Source organism: Micromesistius poutassou (genome assembly GCF_964030765.1).
Source record: "Micromesistius poutassou genome assembly, chromosome: 10".
Taxonomy (NCBI): Eukaryota; Metazoa; Chordata; class Actinopteri; order Gadiformes; family Gadidae; genus Micromesistius; species Micromesistius poutassou.
In genome coordinates this window covers 15,181,129-15,202,214 of record NC_140280.1, presented here as the reverse complement: position 1 = coordinate 15,202,214, position 21,086 = coordinate 15,181,129, and the positions used below count along the sequence as shown (strand labels likewise).

General features: G+C 44.7%; 1 protein-coding gene across 1 annotated transcript in view; it reads left to right on the top strand.

Annotated features, from left to right (window-relative positions):
• Positions 1 to 8,216: 8,216 nt before the first annotated feature.
• Positions 8,217 to 21,086, top strand: part of arhgap32b (Rho GTPase activating protein 32b) — a gene marked incomplete at its 5' end in the record, with an annotated part of 63,189 nt that continues 50,319 nt past the window's right edge. The window contains 2 exons of the mRNA XM_084474249.1: positions 8,217 to 8,311; positions 19,935 to 20,046. Of these exons, the coding sequence (XP_084330375.1) occupies positions 8,217 to 8,311; positions 19,935 to 20,046 (207 nt within the window). The remainder of the gene's footprint in view (positions 8,312 to 19,934; positions 20,047 to 21,086) is intronic.

Below are 21,086 nucleotides of genomic sequence, written 5' to 3'. Positions count from 1 at the left end.
TATTTATATTCCAGTGTGTTGCCATTTCTGTGCATAAATGCAAGCCCTTTTAGACCAACTAATAAGTTCTCCACTCAATGTTGTGTACAGTGGACAGCAGAGGTGCCTTATGACACTGTACGACCCCCAACCACACTGTGCCCAGACTGCCCACAATAGCTGTTAAGTTGTCCTTAAAGTACACATCCTCTCTCTGACACCCTGCCCCGACCACACCCTGATCCACAGACTCACAGGCTTTGTATTCAGTTAACAAAGGTGAATTAAATTAGCAAGGTCGTCTCTCGGACATCTGGTCTGTCGGGACTCTGGAAGGGAGACTGTAAAGTAGGCATCGAATGACACGCACGCATGATGTAGATTCACTACAGCACTGCCTGTGGGGAGAACAAGCCCAAAGGCAGTATTACATGGTCGATACTTTCCTTCCCTAGTATCTTGCAATACCTTTCTGGTTATTTCATTGGTTGAGAAATGATTCATGGATGCTCAACAAAGTGTTCAAGCTCTTAATGGCAAGTGGAGTGCTAAAAGTGTAGTCAATGTCTAAAAAGAAAGAAGAAAACATAAGAGAATTTGAATCCTCCCTCAGCTGTCTCGCTATTCGTTTTCCCTGCTCATGCCACTGTTTGTCTCCTTTGTGCAGAGCACATGAAAAGCAAATGCCTTTGATTGAGCCAGCACAGGCTATTGTCACATTGCATGCTAGATATGCAGCAGCCTTTTTTTTGTGGCCTATTTATTCCCTTTTTGGAGATCCAGATGAATATGCAGTAGCTACCGAAACAGGGACAGTGTGGAGCATCAAGCTGCTTAGGCAGACGGCAGCCAACCATCTGACGAGAAACAATAAAGAATTAAACACGCTTAACATCCCGCATTCAGTCATCAGTTCTATTGGAGAGAGGAGGGAAATCACAAGGAGGTCATGCATTTATATTTTTTCATTATAAAAAATAAGTAAACGGGGCTCTAGAGACAGTTTGTTTTTGTATTTACATGTGGAATATGCAGAGGCACTGATCCAATATGTCAAAGTCAGGGTTAGTGTATACTGTCCTCTCTTTACTTGGGGTCCATGTCCAAATAGCGTCTTTTTGTGAGCACCTTTCTCCAATTGTTTTCCTCTGATGAGGCGAGCGTGTATGTGGCCGCATGCGTACAACCAGACCTAAATAACCGCAAAACAAGGTCTTCTTCCAGAGTGGTTTGGATTTTTTTTCTGCAGCCGCTCCGTTTACTTCAGGTTGAACGTCCCTGAACTTTTCTGTCACCCAATCCCATATTATATCAACTGCCAAACGAACACCTGATAGGCGCTTACATCGTGACGTCACATCGCAGTGACCACCTCCATTTGGGAAGCATAGGATCATGAGAATGTTAATGGTAGTAAGTGTTTTGGTCATTGTTATGTAATTAATCGTGAAATTATTAATCATTATGAATTGACATTGTTTTGTTTTAAAATGACAGTGTTTCTCATGCGTGACGTGGCAAACAAAGTTTTGATAAGCCTAGGATACAGTATGTTTATGCAAAAAAAATAATAATTAGTACGTTGCTAAGTTAGTTGTCCTAGAAACGGTAAACTAAGCACAGAGATGCAGCGAGCAAGTTTCTTTTTCAGTGCACAGCGTCTCGTTCCTGAGCCTCCCAGCGCATGGACACACAGGACCTCTTCAGATACGCTCCGACAGGTTGAAGAAGACGGAAGAAGATGGCACACAGGAATCCTGTCAGGACAGCGTTTCTAGAACCCCTCTGCCAAGGATTTACTACATCTCTGGTTCCATTATAAATTACACATTGATTTGTATTTGTCAGAGTGGGCCTATAAGCTCCGTGGTAACTGATGGAAGAGGGTTTTATGTCCGACTCTCCTCTTCTCATCGTGTCAGATTGTTGGAAAGTCAGGTCACCAAGCCTTTTCCTTGTGCTACGTGGAGGCTGTGTGGGGAATACAATATTAAAGCATGAACCTCGGTTCAAGTTTACGCTCCTCATCTTCTTGTCACTGTCATATCCCTCATAGTTATTTTTAAGCTACTAAGTGATTGCACTGCAGCTGCCAAGGAGCCATTGCAATTATAATAATAGTTTCCAGTCAATGCACCAAGTGCATGTAAAACAATAAGTCTGGCCGAACAATTAAAAACACTGATAGAAGGGTATATGCCAGTAGAGTGCATCTAGTCTTCCAGTTGATCAAACCAACAGCAGTTAATTTGACATTTTAGCCAACTGTAATAGCCATGGGCCCATATTTGGAAAACAATCCCTCAGTATATGAGCTTCTCTCTCTTTCTAGTTGTAAGCTGCTGGATATATCAGTCTACCAGCATACCAGTGGACTGTAGCAAACGTTGCTCATCTATCTGTCATACATCTAGGTGGACACTCACTTGTGATGTCAGAAGAGGCAGATTTTCAAAACGGATTGGAATGGCTAATCACACTCACACCTGGTTGTATAATAGGTCACCTTTAATCTAAGATTGCATGCTGGTGTCCACATTCAATGAAACCATGGTGATTTTAATTATTTAATATAATGATTTATGTCTTTATGAATATGCTTGTTTTGATAATAAACTTTGCAAGCTTTGTTAAGCATCCTTGACCATTAGCAACAGTATCCTTGATTCCCAGAAATCAAAGCAGCTGTGGTCCATGGACCTTATGGGTACAGTATGTAACCAATGTACTGTACTCAATTATAAAATGACCATGATATGTCATTAAAGATAAGGAAACATGCTAAGTCCAAACACTTGGTTCTCCTAGGAGTATTTCCTGACAGCAAGTTGGTCTGAAATAAATACCTCACACCTCCAAAATAATGGATTAAGAAGTGCTTTCTTCCTGATGAGAGTAATACCAGCGATTGTCCGACCAATGAGAGTTTGTTCAAAGAAGCGCATTTAGACCAATTGACAGCCCTACAGCTTAGAGAGGTTAGACAGGCTTAGCGTTTAAACAGAAAGGCTGATTTCACAGTTCCTGACAGTAATCATTCCCTACAAAATATTGCTCTGCTAGTCTCTCATATCAGACTTTAGATTACTTATCTAATGTTTTTCTTTCTTTCGCTTCATCATATTTGTTTTGACCATTGATCTTGCTGGCAGTAGGAATCTGCCAGCAAGATAGAGCGGAATTGGCCGCAATTAAGAGAAAACATCAACTCGGCCAGCGCCAATAGAAAACGTGTCACTAAAGGTTTCAAATCAACACTGTTATTAAAGCCCCCTTCTGAAAGCTTAGTCTACTTGCGGTAATCTGTCTCTTTTCTGTTAAAAAAACCAATGCAGCAAAACAGGAAACAAGGTGTAACTCTGCCCTTTTGGTCTCCGGCCCAGTTCCGTCTTCCTCAGAAGTTCTGCCATAACGTGGTAGGACTGCTGGATGTGAGACTAGTTCTCTGTTACCTGTTGCCACCCCTGGATGAAAAGGATGCTGCTTCCAAAGAAATGCACCCTCTTGTTGCAAAGAATCATTTTTGTAAATCCTGTTTCTTATTCATCCGAACATCTGCAGGCTGGAACAAACCTTGTTATTTTCTAGTGGCCACCTGGCTTCCCCTGCAGCGAGGTCTTCCTTCTGGTGATTCGATCCAGGCCCTTAAAGTGATTTGACGTCACAAATGGGCTGATCGGCATGCGTTAACAGCCTGAACCGCGGCTGACAACGGCACCGACGTAATCGACTGTGAGCTCCAATTACACAGAAGCACAATGCGTTTTTTTTGGCACCATTGTTTCCAGATCCTTCCGGATAATGGCTGCCTGGTGATGCCTGAGTTGTAGAACGTATTCATATTTTTCACTAGATTACATGGGGTGGAAAAATCGGGGTCCATCATAGGTCTCATTCGGAAGGGTTCAGAATGGCTTGCATTCATAACGATTTTTAGGACGGTTTGCTTTCACGATTAGGCTCCATCAAGCTCCCATTCAATCAGCCTCTCTTCAAGTCACCTGACTGTGCGGATGCTTCTCCGTCAATGTGAGCTGCATGGCGATATGCACGGCAGCATAACTGGGCTGGGTTTTTGGATTATGCTAAGCCCAAATGTCTCACATTCTCAGCCTCACCTCTTGGGACTCCACCACATGGCTGTGGTTTAATTAATCAAGGGGAGACAGGATGAGGGCCGAACGTTAAGGACAAGCATCTCTTAAATGCTTATCCAAAACTCTAATCCACGTGTCTAATTCTTGTATGTTCAGTTGTACTGGCCTCTATTCTTGCAAAACTAATAAATATTGTTATTTTGAGAATATAGAGATATATTCAGTTTCCAAAGACATTACGGTTGAAAATAAATGCAAAGCATGCACACTGCTTAATAAAAAAAAAAAGATATGAAAGGTTTTAAGAAAGGTCAGATAAACCTTCACTGTCGGACACCATCTGTTGTGCTTAAGTCACATGTCTGAATCCTAAATTACTTTTGCCTTAGTTGGGCTCTTGTGCTCCTTGGCTCTTTTGAGAGGCTGCTTCTTTAATATCCAGACTTCACTTTGTGTTCACTGCCTGCATTTTTCTTTTTATCTATCTGGGCCATGGCCACCGTGGCAAATAATTGAGAAATGTAGTGGTTTCATATTGAGTGATGAATCATCAGACTTGCTGAAAATGTCCCCTGAAGGAGTCATTTGATATGAGATGTAACTGTTGGAGGGTGCTAAGAACGGAATTGATATAGAAATTGAGAACAATAAAGCAGTATTACACAGTAAAACCTCTCATAATCACATGCTGGTTGTCTTGGCAGCAACGACTTCATTTAGGATTTAACTTGGCTTCAGTTGACTTGGTGCAGGTTTTAACATGGGTCATGCCACCACAAAGTATGCCATTTTCACTAATGACTAGCTGGATCCAGTTCATTTCATAATTGCCATGCCAAACACCATTTTTGAATGGTTAAACTATAAACGCATCCTCTGATTCGCCCCAGCAACATATTATGTTTGATACTGACCAGGACACCTTCCTTTTTTAGGCAAGACACCCTGTCTGTGATATTCAAAGCTTTGCGGTGTTCGTAGGAGGTCCAGTTTATAACTTCTCATCAGCGTTGAGCCACCACTGTCCCCTGCCAAGGTCGGGCCTTTTATAGGTTCTTCTGCTGCATCGGGGTCCACCCCGCCTCCCTCTCTTGCACAATTGGCACATAACAAACTCGATTAATCTAATGACATTTGTTCGGATTAATCATTTAGTCTATAAAATGCAACAGACTATAGTCAATCGTCTATAATATGATAAATAATGTCATGAATAATAGGAAATGGCAATTTCAGGTTACAGTTGTCCTAGTGATGTTACATCTTCTTGCTTTACCTGACAAGAAAAACAAAATACATTTTGTTTGGCTACATGGACCAAGTTTTTTAATATCTGAAGCAATAAGCAGCAAATGTTTACTATTTGTAATCGGAATTGATTAACTTTCTGTCATTGGCCTATTGACTAGACTATTGATAACATTTTAAATATATCTGCGCACACAACCAATAACAATTTCAGAATTGACCCTAGTTCACACAACGACGTAAAGTGTATTCACTGAAATTTGCTTAGGATAAAATCGACTTTCCGACTCGATTACGAAATGGTTGTGGGGATTTATTGCTGGTAGAAGGCAGATCGGCCCAACAATGATATGATTACCAATGTCCTTCCAATATGTCCGGTTCTGGCACCGACTTGCAACCTTGTCCTCTTGCTTCGACAGGAATTTATCTGGCCAGCCTTCCAAAGTGAACTATGTCATTGCACACTGTGAGTTGGGGGTCAGTGGGATGTCTCCCCCACAACGATGGCAGACATTTTAACATGTTCCCTGGCTGGGTTAAAGACGTGTCATTGTTTGCATACCACATGTACCTTCAATGTTGATTTATTAGAGAGAAGAAGTATTTGTGTTTTCCACAGCGAAATGCTTGCAACATGACTCAGCAAATGTGTTTATCTGTCCACATTTTGCCCCAGCTAAACGTAACTGCTTTTTGCTGCCTGAAACCTGGTGTGCAGTGCAAAGCCAGTTAGTTTGAGAGGAATGAAATGAACATGGTGGTGCACCCTCATACTAAATCATGTTCGCTCTTGAATCTGTTTCTGGCATCCTCGAGCACTGGGTTGGCTCTGTAGAGAGCTTAACTGTTGGATGAAGATTATTTATGGGGACAATTAACATTCAAATTTTTCCAATGGAGATGGAGGGGAATATGACACAAAAAAAAACCAACCTGAAACTGCTTTTAAAAACGATGCGTGGTCAATGGCTTGTTTGGCAAAGCCATGAGCACTGCGCTTTGTGTTGAGATTATAGCTTCATTCTGATAGCATCACTCATGCACTGCCTGCCATGCACTCGTCTATGGTGCGAACGCCCGTAGTTTGAGCATCTTCTGGGGATGGGAGAGAGAGAGAGAGACACAGAGATGGAACGAAAGAGAGCGAGAGGGAACACAAATGGATTGTTAATCTACACCAGCTTCTCTATCTATATTCATTAAATAGTTCATCAAGCCTGAGCGCCAGAGGCAGGGCGCACACAGTGAGCGGTCTCCCCATGATTCAGAAGCAGCTGCTTATGCCGTGGCCAAGGAGAATTCTCACCTCCCACGCCTCTCTCTCTCTCTCTCTCTCTCTCTCTCTCTCTCTCTCTCTCTCTCTCTCTCTCTCTCTCTCTCTCTCTCTCTCTCTCTCTCTCTCTCTCTCTCTCTCCCCCCATCTTTTCTATGCTGTCTCATCTGCCTGCGTCTATTGAAAAAAAGGTATCCATCACATCAGTTTTTTGTCATTTCCGACGTTGTGTTGCCAGTCTCCTGTTTGTATGGATGACTGCCCTGTTTAGATTTACCCTGACCCTTAGTTAAAGGTGAGCATGAGCTTCTCATGCATGTTGTCAGACTCTCTGTCTCTCCTTCCTATCTCCCCCCTCCCCCCCCCCCCGCTCCCTTCTGAGTCCTGATTGGCTATCCGATGAAGGCAGGCATATGGTAACGGGTAATATGTCTATGGCGTAATCTTTTATTTAATTATTTCTTAATTTATTTTGTAATTTTCGTGTATAGAACAACAGAATCAATCATAATCAAGAAAACTTTAATGATGTGTGGTTCAACTTCGGTTGATTCATATCTTAAGTTGAAATGAACATATGGTAAACATTGACAAGGCAATAGTTAGGATTAATATGCCGTTACATATTTGATTGATGCCAAGCCACAGCTCTTATCTTTCACTTTTGACACAAGGAATTGGCTAACAGAATTGCCTTCAGGTTGAAATACCCTTTCATGTGCTTATTTTGGAGAAAAACAAAATCTTTGAAATTTGATTAGCTATTCCCTTATGTATTTCTTCTCTCTCATATCACAACACCGAATCCAAAACGACTGAATGAATTTTATAATTGTTTCTGAATGGCCAAATATTGCCCATTCAGAAAAAAAATTATGTCATGGTCCTTATGTAACGGCTATGACTTAACAGACGAATGTCCATAACGGGTGCCCGTGTGTCTGCAACACGTTGCAGCGGAGCAGCAATGATTCATACTGGTGTGTTGTTGGAGCCAGGAAACTCGTGTGTTTGACTGAAGCCAAATCCGTTGTGTTAGACAGATCCATCCTAGCACTGTTAGATCCACAGTCCATAGATCCAGAGCTAATGATTTTTCTCCTGTTTGTTTCTCTCTCCCCTTTTTTTTTCTTTCCTCTCATTTTCCCTTTATCTCTCCTTGCCTTTTCACGTATTATTCACAGCCCCCCCCCTTTTCTCTTCCTCTCTCTTCTTTTACTCTCTACAATTCTCTCCCTCTCCTGCATTTTGCGGCTGTCATCCGATCACCTCTCTCTCCCCCCCACACTCTCTCTCTCTCTCTCCTTCTTTCTCTCTCTCTCTCTCCCACTCTCCCCTTGCTCCATGTGACTCCTCTTATCTCGTCTTCCCACTTGGCTCTCTCCTCTCGCGCTCCCTCGCGCTCTGTCTCTATCTCCCTACCTCTTGACACCCTTCGCGTCCCTCCCTCCCTCCCTCCTTTCCTCCATCCCTCCCGCCCACCCTCTCTATCTCTTTCCCTCCCTCCCTCCCTCTTGCTCGCTCGCTTGCTCGCTCCCTCTCTCTCTCTGGCTGTCTCTCTCCCATTCTCTCTCTCTCTCTCTGGAAAAGGCAGCTGATTGCAGTGAGTCAGTATCATGGAGGCAGGCTGCGGGGCTGCCGCAGCAGTGGGGATCTCAGCGCTAACACTGCCCGGAGCTCTGACTGCGTCCAGCCATGACGTCCTGGACAGGTGAGCCCACCCCTATTACCCACACTACGCCAATCTCTCCCCACCCTGCCCCATCTCTCTCTCTCTCTCTGTCTGTCTCTCTGTCACTCTCTCTCTCTCTCTCTCTCTCTGTCTTACACACACACACACACACATACACGCACAAACACACATGCATGTACTCTCGCACGTTAGCGCTCCACTTTAGAGGACCTCTCGAGTACAGGAGATGTGTGGAGGTTAGGAGAGAAGTACAAGGCATAGAGCGGGGGATAGACCACACCTTAGTGTTTGGTTTCGGTGCGTTCATGTTGTTGTGTGTGTGTGTGAGAGAGAGTACGCGAGTTTCCTTACTTTGCTGTTCGGGTGAAAAGGCGCATTGTGTGTGTGTGTGTGTGTGTGTGTGTGTGTGTGTGTGTGTGTGTGTGTGTGTGTGTTTATGACACAGTGTAGCTACGGGGAGTTTCAGGCATTTGCCAGTGTGTTTTGAGAGATCCATTCATTCCTCCTGTAGGCTCTGTGCATGTGTGTGCACGCATGTGTGCATGCATGCATGCGGATGTACGCATACCTGCAGCAGCAGCAGCAGCAGCAGCCCTACAGCTGGGAAACTGAGCAGTAGTGCATGAGCTCAGCTGGTTTTCCCTGTCTTTGTACTTCAACAAATCTAAGTGTGTGTGTGTGTGTGTGTGAGACTTGGCCTCCGCTTCCCTTATACCTCAAGGAGAAATGACACTACAGTATGCGCAGAGGAGGAGGTGTGGGAGGAGGGTTGTTAAGCTGACATGCCCGAAAGTCTCTCTCACACACACACACACACACACACACACACACACACACACACACACACACACACACACACACACACACACACACACACACACACACACACACACACACACACACACACAGTTGCACTGCAGACCCAACCTGTGGTGGTCACTAGTAAGGCAACGTCATTAGGCATCCCATAATGCAGCGGACTCTTCCGGAAGCCTCCCTCGTACATATACCCCCCCCCCCCCCCCCTCAATGACAAAAGCATTGAGTATGCTCACAGCAGCGATTCGGCGTGTCGGCTTTCTCCTAATTACGTCATTGCTACAGCTGAGTCCACACACACACACACACACACACACACACACACACACACACACACACACACACACACACACACACACACATAAATGTGAGCTTGTCTCTCGACGAACATGGAGGCTACATCACACGAGGATCACAGGGATGTTTGAACACACACTTCCGCCTTTGTGATCACAATTACAACAAACCCTTGCTCGTCCTTCCTTCATTTCTATCCCGCTTTCATTCTGTCTTTTTCATGATTACAGTGACTAAATTATGCAAAAAAAAAAAGATTTATTAAAGAAACATACTTTATCCTTTTGAATGAGTCATGTGAAGTAATTCACATGACAGTGAATGACTCATAATTATCAATATTCGCAGCATTAACCAGGGAGAAACGGTATGGGAACTGTAAGTGTCCTGGGATCTTGTTTTGGTAGCTGCCTCTCTAGAACACGTTGGGAAGTGGCATCTAGAGAGATATGACATAGTTATGAGTTCCACTGGGTATTGGCTCTGGCCAAAGTGCAGCAGGAATGTGATCGCTCAGTATTTGATTCGATAGTGAAAAGTAACTAATCCCACTAGCCAGCGTTGGGTCGGTCCATTGCAAGCCTTATAAGATGAATGGGGGTGGAAGGGTTAGAAACATAATTTGATATTATTGGTGCTTGAAATGCCATCCCTGCCAGAGTGGCCGGAGAGGAAATCTCTCCTCAATGGACTGATTTGAGTTTCCATTGGTGCATGCAGCCCTCCCCCTTTGACGTCGGACCACAAGCTAGCCAATGGCTGTCCTCCCATGTTCACTGAAGGCCACACCCCCTTCCCTTCACGCTACATTGCCAGGGGTCTTTCCCACAGTGGCTGAATTAGGTTGGTGTGTGGCGGTGCCCAGCACTCGCCCGGGCTGCTCTCTGGCATCTGCTCATCTGTTCACACACACATCTGTCTAACCCCTTTTTAATTAATTCATCTGTTTAGCTGGATTACAGTCGAGGTTGCCCCCTCTATCCCCAACCAACAGCCCATCTCTCATCTTTCATTTCGAACTAGGTCTAAATCCTGCTCCAGGGTTACCATGGTAGCAGCAGCTTAGCATACATTAGACACTTGCCCGACATTAAAATGAGAGAGAGAGAGATTGAGAGACAGACAGACAGAGATTGAGAGAGAGAGATGTAAAAAGGAGGAATGCTGCAACATCAGGGAAAAAGAGGGAGAGGGATAGAACCGGCCCTCTGAAACGCAGCCACCCTCAGCCCCTACTCCTGGTCCATTTCATTAGAAGATGTGTGATGGCGTGGCCAGCGTGTTTTATTAAAGCTCTGGGTGATGCCCCTTGGTGCTGGCGTCGCGGTGGGGAGATGGTGGAGCCCGGATGACTCGAGGGGGGGGGGGGGGAGGCGACGCATTCAGGGATGGCTGACAGAATGGGGACACAAGGAGACCTAGAAGTATTAATCCGTATTTGTCTGGAGTCTGGACTCCTTGTACTGACTGACTCTGAGCACTGACAGTCGGACCCCACATCTGGCGCTAGACGGTCTGTCTGCAGCTCTGGCTGAGGCCTGCGACGCTCCTTGCTGATCTGGTGTCTGGAAGTAGCTGAACCGTAACACGGTCTAACATGTCTGTCGGCCTCTTGTGCTTACTTATGTACAGGCCGGGGGTTCGAAACGGAAGAGAATGTCTTTATGTTGGTCATGTTGGAATGACCAATTTCGTTATTGGCGCTCCAGCAATCAAAATAAAAGGGTGAATAGACGTACTGAGTAAATTTTATTCCTGTGCGTTATACCGTCATCTGTTCCACTTAAAAGTCAATGTCCTCTTCACTCGATATACTGGGTGGAGTGGATGAAAGCATGGTGGAGCTCGACCCTGGGGAACTTCATGCTTGACTTGATGGGGTTATGAGAGATCGTCATTAAATCAAAGCATCTGCCGGCCTACTGGGCAGCTCCACCAGTGTGTACTCCAGCAAGAATTGTACACAGGACAATCTGTTGGCCTCAGTCCTCATCAGTAATTATTTTTGTTGTGATTACCAAGTACTCTGTTGCTTATTAGGTATCCCTTTTGATACATTGGTGCTACAAACTCAAATTGTCCCAATTTTGCTTTTAATTAGCTCAATTATTGTTGGAGCTTTCATGTCTTCACGTAGGCAGGAGTCCTTCGTTGTATAGTGGATTCCAAATTATTCTCACCTTGTATTGTTCATTTTCCACTACGGCTAACTTATTTGAACTCCCTGCTGATGTTAACTCAGGTCACTGCTGCACCTCCACTTCTAAGAGATCCCCTTTATCATTCTGTCCCTTTTCTTACTCTACAACCCCAGTGGAATAGAATGTCCCTTCTTATTCAGCCCACTTATCAGTAAAACCGTTAATCATTGGTGGGCTGTATTTCTCAAGTAGGGTTAGCCGCTGGCGCAATCGCCAGCCATGGATGATGAAGCTTTTTCACTGCCTCTTGGACACCACGTGTAGAGACACAACCAAGAGGACACACTTGAAGAGAACTAAAATTATTATTATTATTATTATTATTAACTGAACCAACCCATCTACACTGCCATTCTGAAATGGCAATTCAGATCTCAAACCACCTGCTCCCAAATAACACCCATCAAGTTGAATATGTATACACTCCTAAATACGTTGTTTATGCGTTAAAACCCCATCACCAATAGTGGTCCACCTCCAGTCATCCCTGAGTCCTTACCCTCTACACATGCTGTATACGTCTCTTTGGATAAAGGTGTTTGCTAAAATGAAATAGTTCAAGCAAACCTCTTTTTGGCAAAGAGCAATGACATTTGTTCCCTCTTAGTTCAGAGGGAGTAGACGATAGTAGGCAATATGGTGTTTCTCTACAAGAAGGTTTCAAGGTGACTGCATCAAAGGACTTCACATGTGGGTGGATGGTCATGTTGTGTATATGCATTTCCTTCCATGTGGGGTGTATATATAGCGTGTTCCCACTGATCCGGTCAACGGGGTAGATCCTCTGATCCTAGGTGAGCCCATCTTCAACAAAAAGTAACGGCTGTGCTTGGTTAGCATTGAAATGTGAAATGATCGGATAAAAAAGGTGGAATGTTTTAGCTGCACTACTTTGAACAAAGCTGCCTTTCGGAGTGCAGTCCAGACTATCAAACTGGAAGGATGCCTGTTAAGATAGTTTTGCTTCAGCACTCGAGTTCAGGCAGATTTGAACACGGGAATGCAAATGGAAATCCTCTGCCAGATATTTTCAGCTACTGTTTCTCGTATTAAGCAACAATAACGTCGTCATTTTGGTCTTGTGCTTTCTTCTTTCTTTGTGGTATTTATATATTTTTTGCTGCTCACTTATCCATTCAAGCACCACAGTAGAAGTTGTTAGTGAAGCATTCTCAGTGTCTACCCTTACAAACCCTTGACTCTCCATTAGGACGGCTGCTAGATGCACAAACGGCAGCTGACAGACTCTTTAAATGCAGGAATTCAGCTGTTGAGATTTGTGACTGCCTCTATGCGGCTCTTCTCCTTTCGGTGTCTTGCCTCAACCTCTACCCTCTTATTGCTCCCGCTGCAAAATACTCAAGGATTTCTTTTCTCCCTTTCACCTCTAATAAAGGAACCGGAAAGCAGGAGATTTCCATTGTCCTTGCCATGTCTACCTTCAGTCCCAGTCTTTGAAATGATAGAAATTATTATCAAGACACTCTTTTGTATGCTTGACTACGTTTAATGTGGAATCATTTAGTTTTTACCTTGTATCTGCACAGGGCACTGCTAACTTGATTTTGATCTGATAAAAGCAACATGGTGATGGTGTTGACAGAAAACAAATGGGTATAAAATCATTTAGTTTTGAGTTTACACATAAAAAAGGTAATTGAATGAATGGTGTAACCACATATTAGAATAAGCAACAACTTCTCTACTCCTGTTCTGTGCTGCTTACATGATATTCGGTGTAGATAAACTCACAATTAAATGGCTGGTTATTAATAACCAACCACACATTGTTGATATTGTTGTTGAACTGTTTAATTGAACTGATCAAATAGTAGGCGTCATTTTTGTGCATTCAAACCGAAGCTTCTCCAGTGCTTTTGCTGTGCAGGGCATCAGTTTTTTAGTGCCTCTTTCTGGTATATAGGTCTACGTTTTCAGCATGGTTGAAGAGCTTTTGTGTTTTTTGTATCCGCTTCTAACAAACCCAGATGGGAATGCCCAAAATAAGCCAGGCCCGTCAGTTGAAACAGATAAGAGAGATGAGCTCTTTTACCCCTTCCCTTTAAAAATGTTTGGCGCAATCCCTGACAACTTTCACTGCACAAAGAACTCTCACACATTCTTACTGTGTAAATAGGCCAACCGTTACAACAAGAGAAGCAGTAGTACCTCTTGAAGACGCTTCATTAAAAATGAATAGGAGATGCATATACAGTATTTTATCGACTTAGCCCGAGCCATGCTGGAAATGCAAGAAGGATTTGTGGTTGTGGGTGCAGTTGAATTGATTTGAGTCTCGCCAATGTACAATGCAGTCCTCAGCCCACTCGTTTGTTAACGCGCTGCTTGTAATTTATAAACCAACTGCAGACTGTTAGATGGTAGGTGGATGAGTGTGCCACAGTTTTGGTCGTCCCCATTTCAGAGCTCTCGAGCTGTGGCGTCACTGTACTTGCATCATTCATCAGAGGCCTTTCTGTATGATGCCATGCCTTGATATTCCCTGGCGTCCGTCATTAAAAAAAATGGCAGCACAAATGCATGCTATGTTGCCTGGACAGGTTTTTGACCTCTCTGGACTCCTGATGAAGTGAATTAAACTATATTTTATTTTATATCCAACTATAAGATTTCCTGTAAAGCATTACATAATGTTCCTTACAGATTCTTTCTTACTACATTATTACTTACTTAATGGAAGCCTTGCAAACCAGTACCCTAAAAAATACAATGCAGACAAAATCATTGGCTATAGTTGCATCTTTGTTGGCCACCGATGTATTGTGTAAGCAGTCATCTTGGATACTGTTTATTATGGCATGATAATTTTATTTACACAGCATGAAAAGGATCAGCTAGTTATACAAATAAGGCACATTCACTACACGGGTAGCTACACAGGTGATCAGCTGCTGTAGCTCTGACGATCCCCTTCCTGTAAATATGTTGTAAGAAGGGCAAGCAACTACTTGCCAACTTGGTTGTTATATTAAAACGTGTCAATAGAAGAATCCTTGTTACCCTTCCTATCTCTTTGTTTTGTTATTGATCGATAATGTCCCTTTTTGCAGCGTTGTCAGTTAAAAAGGGACCAACTAAAATGGTTTCCATCAGAATTCTCTGGGTCTTTGTCTGCTTTAACTGAACTGCCAGAAACCACAGGTGGATTCATTCATAAAAAATACAATGCAGACAAAATAGAATATATTTTATGTGTTAGATTGAATTTAAAGTGTATTTATAATTTCTTTGTTAAGATTTGGAACCATGTTCACATCCCGAACCGCCTGACAAGTTGTGACAACATATCTTTTCCAGGAGAGATGTTGCAGTTGATGAGGGTTTATTTACTTGTCATCCCTGACAGTAGACGCAGCACTATTTCCATAGTAAAGGAAATGTAAATTCTCTCTCACTGTTGCTTATCACTCAGTGCCTTCGAGAACAGGCGAGGGCTCTGGCTGGGCTAAAAAGCGTGGGAGAAAGATAAGGAAATAAGAGACACCTTAACTTTTGCTTACAAAGCTTAAATGGAGGAGCTGCAGGTTTTCATGCAATAAAAAACGAGAAGAGAATAGATGGGGTGGTGGGGTGGGGGGGGGGAGTACGTGAACGAGGACGTTGTTGGCAGGGAAGTAGAGCTTGGAAGCTGAGCAAAGTCAATTTCTTCAGACGGATGAGTCCCCTCTCTTCTGGTGGGCTAGTGCTCGCTTTAAAGTGCACTCCCGTCGTCCAACACAGAGATCTCTCTCTGGCAGTCCTCGGCGCTGTGCTGCAGGGAAAGTGGCCGCTGCAGGTGCTTTTTTTCCCCTTGTGCCGGGAGTCAGTTTCGTCGCCGTCAGCCATGGAGTCGCTTGTGGCCGTGACGTCGGAGTGGGGAACACCATGTCCAATCCGGGCCTTCGTTCAAACTGTCACCCATTCGGAAAGCTATGCTCCGCTTTCCAGGGGTAATGCTCAGTGACCCGACAAACGGTGCGGATCGGGGGCACCGGTACGCCTCCAACGAAGACAGCCAAGTCGACGGCCACCGCATTCCAGAGACTCTTACCATCCCCCCCCCCCCACCCCCCTCCGGTTCTTGCTGCCACCGACCATCATCATCATCATCATGGTCATCATTATCTTTGGGGGCATACATGACAGAGGGATGCCTGAATTCCTGCTGCGTGTTGTGGTGTAAACAGCCGGCTAGAAAGGAGCAAAATCAGGTGCATGGGTCACACAGATGCCCCTTTTTGAACGCTAGCTAGACATTGTTTATACGAGTTACTGTTGTACTCTTTACACAAAGTCACAAAGTGCTAGTGTGATAATCTGTCTCTCAAACCGATGATTGGATAATTCAATGCCTACCATGTGACCACCACTGTGAATAGAAACGGTAAATAAATGGACCATTTTTATGTAGCTGTAACTTTTTAGGCCTGAGGCTACTCAAAGCGCTTGACAATTATTGTATCACATTCACCCCTACGTACACACACATTCACACACCGACGGTGGTGTAAACCATGCAAGGCAAAAGCCAGCTTGTGGGGAGCAGTTGGGCTCAGGTGTCTTGCTCAGGGACACCTCGACACTTAGCTAGGAGTTGCCAGGGTGGGTACCAGCAACAGCCCACTCTATCTCCTGAGCTGCTCCACCCTTGGGGGAAGAAACCGAACAAGACACCGTGGTTCATGGGTCTAACTGCAGCTCCGAGCTTTCATGTGCTCTCGCTCTAGTTTGACCATTTCAGTTCGTTTTTTTTCAAATCATGCCCACGTTAATGACTTCCTTGTTCCCAAACCTTTTGGAGTGGTTACAAGATTTATGAAGCACTGTGTTGACCTTTTGATATCATCACTGACTATAATGATGTCCTCTGGGACTGAGACTGCTTCAGTGTGTGTGTGTGTGTGTGTGTGTGTGTGCGTGTGCGTGTGCGTTAGACATGCACGGATCGAGTTCTTGGCCCGCGTGACCTGGCTTTAACCGTGGCAGCAGGCGGTTGTGGATCAGCCCTTTTTGGGTATTCGTAATATGCGGGCAATTTGCGGGAGGGATGTTGAAATCAGCTTCTTAAATGACTATTAAGAACTATTTCTTGTTTGCCATCCTCAATTTTTTCGTTGAGATTGGGTATGCATTTCCTTTACTGCCATTATAGCCTGTCGAACAAAATCAATATGTGATTTTCTTCAGAGCATCTTTTTGTTATTACTATTTTATGTACATTACATGCATATTATTTAAGAATAAGATGAGTGTTTTATTAGGTCTATGCCTATTGTATTCGTTGTTTGTTGTATTGTTCACATACAAAAGCCTCGTCTTTATTTTTTGCAGCTGGTCTGTGTTTTCTTTTCAGTAATATTTTTCAGAAATAAAGAAAGCTTGTTACGTTATTGTCAAACATTTTGTTGCTTGGTTCATTAATCCAAATGCATCACGTTGCTAGGCTGCACTCACATGCATGCGGAAAAGCACGCATCAAGGTATGCAAATTCTTCTCTGATTAAATAACTGCTTGAAAGTACAGTAGTCTGCAAATCTCCTTCATTTGAAATGATTAAGAACAAAGCAATTGTAGTTTTCAGCAGCACACATAAGCTTCGGCCTCAATTCTCTCTGTGATCTCAACTAATAATATAATAGCCTAATATTAGCCTAATAGGCATACATTTGACTAATTTCATGACTTTCCTTTCATCTTTTGTAGAAAAGCCTTCATTTAGTCTCGGGTGCATAACTTTCACCATAGTTTTAGCCTTAGAAAAATCCTAAATGGCCATCAAGGGTGGGAGGAGGGCGTTTCATACTAGCGCATCGGGAAGCGAACACAGGTGTAATTTTCTTATTCTTAGATGTAGAAGTAGTTTGAGTAGCAGTCGGGTGCAGGTGCAGCAATATGTGGATACCTTAACTGCGCATCACTAGTGGTTACTGCGCATTACCACAGTTATAAAAGCCATGCACTATCTATTAGTTTAAGATGAATCGTCTTTTTTATTTTTTTAACCACCATTTAAGCGGGGGCATGATTTACATATTCTCAGCCCAGTGTGTCAGGGAAGATTCACAAGATTCACCTACTGATGTCTCCATAAACAAATACAAATAATGTATATATACATACATGCATGAAATGGGGGAGTCTTGTGGGGTTTCGTAAGTGTTTCCGTCTAACAGGGCCCAGGGGCAGCACACACAGAGGCTGTAGCCGTCTTAAACAGGCATTAAATCTATTTTCTGAAGATTGGTGTCTGGTGGCCTATGAAGATGAGACTCCTGCGTTTGCCACTGTGTACAAGGAGGACATGTGTGTAGAGCCAAGTCATTAGGTTTTACAAATAGAGGTTTAACGAGTGCTGTGTGTGTGTGTGTGCGTGTGTGTGTGTGTGTGTGTGTGTGTGTGTGTGTGTGTGTGTGTGTGCGTGTGCGTGTGTTCGGAGAATTGTGGTTGTATGCAGATTATTCCTCATCCTCTCTCCCGTTCTCCTCATATCGGCATCTGGTGTGCCCTTGGGTCCAATTATTCCCACACTGAGATGCTGCGTTTGAATCCCTCCTGCTAGCTTGCTAGCCGCCTTGCTAGCCAGTGCCACCAGAGTGTGCCCCGCCCGAGGCCACCGGACCCCAGCCTGGATCCCCCCCTCCCCCTCCCCCACCCCCACCCCCGGTGGCTGCAGGCCGTTCTCCTCCTCCCCCCACCACCGCCAGGTCATTTGAATTCATGTCACATCCTACCGCCCCACCCGACCTGGTGGTGCCCTCATTTTCCATCTCCCCCCCCCCCCCCCCCCACCAACCCACTCTCACATACCGTATAGTAGACCATGTAGGAGGAGGGTGGTCTATATTGTTACCCGTAGTTCCCATCCACCAACCCCCCCCATGTCCTGCAGCAACATGGCCTCATCCCAGCTAGACCCTGCGGGCTCACGGCCATCTTCACACTACATTCGGCGCGGCCTTTTGTGCTCACACAGTGTACAAACAAAGCAGTACAAAAAGTCCATTCAAAGTATTCATGCGTCTCTACACCTGCCCTGTGCTGCTGTGTGTTTCTGCATTGTGTTTCTGTATTCTAACCGACAGACCAATTGCTCTGAACTTTTCTAGCCCTCTCCTTTCACATATACACACACGTAACCGTCATCTCTGTATCTCGGTATGATGACGGCAGCGTTTCCTGCCATTTACAAACCAGGGTCAGGCTCTAGCATTAAGCTTTTTCTTTTTCTTTTTTTGTTGTTGCTATACCAATTCTCAGTCCTTGCACCGCTGCAAGCGTGGTAAAGACTGTTCTATTGCATGCTTCTTATAATTCCCTATCCACCACTTTTCGCTGGCTACTCGCACAAACAGTATCATAGAATGGCAAAAAAGGTATCACATGATCATACTGCAGTGAACTAATGTGCTATGACATTTTTAAACAAGTGTGCATATAGTTGAATTCAATTAATATAGAAATTAATATAGAAAATGAAAGTTAAACATAATTGCTAATCCCATGTTTGTAGGAGTGGGTCAGTCATAGCATTGAAACCTAGAAACAGTTGAACTGCATCTTTTCCCACCATGTTTACACAAAATTCCCCATATTATACATTCAAATGTTTAGCACGATTAGCTGATCGCTCAAATCTAAGCAATGCACACACACACGCACACACATACAAGTGCACCTATATGTACCCATACATATGTTTGGGTGCATATACCCGGAACTCCCTGGCACCCCCCCCAGAACTCCCTAACCACTGCCCAAAACACCCTAGTAACAACCAAAAACACCCTAGTAACCGCCTAGCACACCATAGCAACTGCCCAGATCTCCCTAGCAACCACCCTGAACACACTAGCAATCACGTTCGAGCCATGTGTACTTTTACGTCCACACATTACAAACATACAATGCAGACCTTAACATATGTTCACGTGTGTGCGTGTGTGTGTGCATACATACAGTGTGTGCGCACACACACAGGTTGGATATACAGTATACACAGACATAGGTACGTACCCACACAAAAACACACATACACATACCAATGAACATATAAAAACACATGTACACGTTAGTATATATATGTACACATACGTATATATACTATATATATATCCTGCGCGGCAGGAAGCCTACAGGATTTGCAGAGTTTATTGTCATGACGTCCGCTAAATGTCAAACGTGTGTCTTTATGAACGGTGTGTGTGTGTGTGTGTGTGTGTGTGTGTGTGTGTGTGTGTGTGTGTGTGTGTGTGTGTGTGTGTGTGTGTGTGTGTGTGTGTGTGTGTGTGTGTGTGTGTGTGTGTGTGTGTGTGTCCGTCCCCAGGGGCCTGAGGCCCGGCCGTCACTTCGAGGACGAGGACCTAGACGTTGTGTCTGAACTGGCCTACATTCACCCCCGAGACCGGCCCGACTGGGAGGAGACCATTAGTGCCATGGTGAGACGCACACACACACACACACACACACACTATAACAAACAAAGGGGGGACGTACAGATACCCGTATATTACATGCACATAGACAAGCACACGAGTAGGCACATAGTTGACCCGCACAATGCATACTCCCACGCATCATACTCCCACTATCATACATAGCACATACTAGCTGCCATATATTATACTCTCACGCACACACACACACACACACACACACACACACACACACACACACACACACACAGAGTACAATACAGACACACACACAGTACAATACAGACTCAGTCGGTCCTTCAATTCATTCCAGGTCGCTAGACACAGTGGCAGTGACACACCGAAGTCCCCCTGAACTCACATTTAAGGCCTTCTCAGTCATCCTTTGGCGGTTGTTCCTCTCGCGGATTAGCTGTCTGCGGCTACATTGTCTCTCCTCTGGCACAACACCCTCAACACGAGAGCAGAGGGACACTTTTAATGTGGCGAGGCCCCCGAGCGGGAAAGCTCAAAGCGTTCCGACGCACATGAACCCGCCCGGCACCCCACTCCGCCCGTACCGCGCGCGCGTCGCCCCCTCTGCGTCGTGCCCCGTCCACATCGTTCGTCCTTTTCACTCCCCTCCCCTCCCCCCCCCCCGTCCTCCCCCTGTCTCTCACTTTGTGAGTCTCTCTCTCTCTCTTTATCCGTCCCTTTCTCTCTCTTGTTTATCTCCGTCCCGCTTTTCTTTTCCCCGCCCGGAACACTTTGTGTGTCGACAGCGACGGTGGCAGAGGAAATGAGGCCGTTGTTATGGCAACGCTTTGAGCCACCCCTGGCCGCTTCCCGTATCGCGAGTGTTTTTTATCGTTTGCGTTTTTTGATCGGAAAGCGGCTACGGCGAGTGTCGTTGACGAACGAGAACGAGCGCTACGTGTTCATGAATATTAACCGGGGGGGAGGAGGGACTAACGGAAACCGTACTGCAGTGTCGCTGTTTGTTGTGTATATTTCATGCCGCCAGTGGCAGGCAAATCCGGACGGAGACGCTCAGGAAGCTCAGG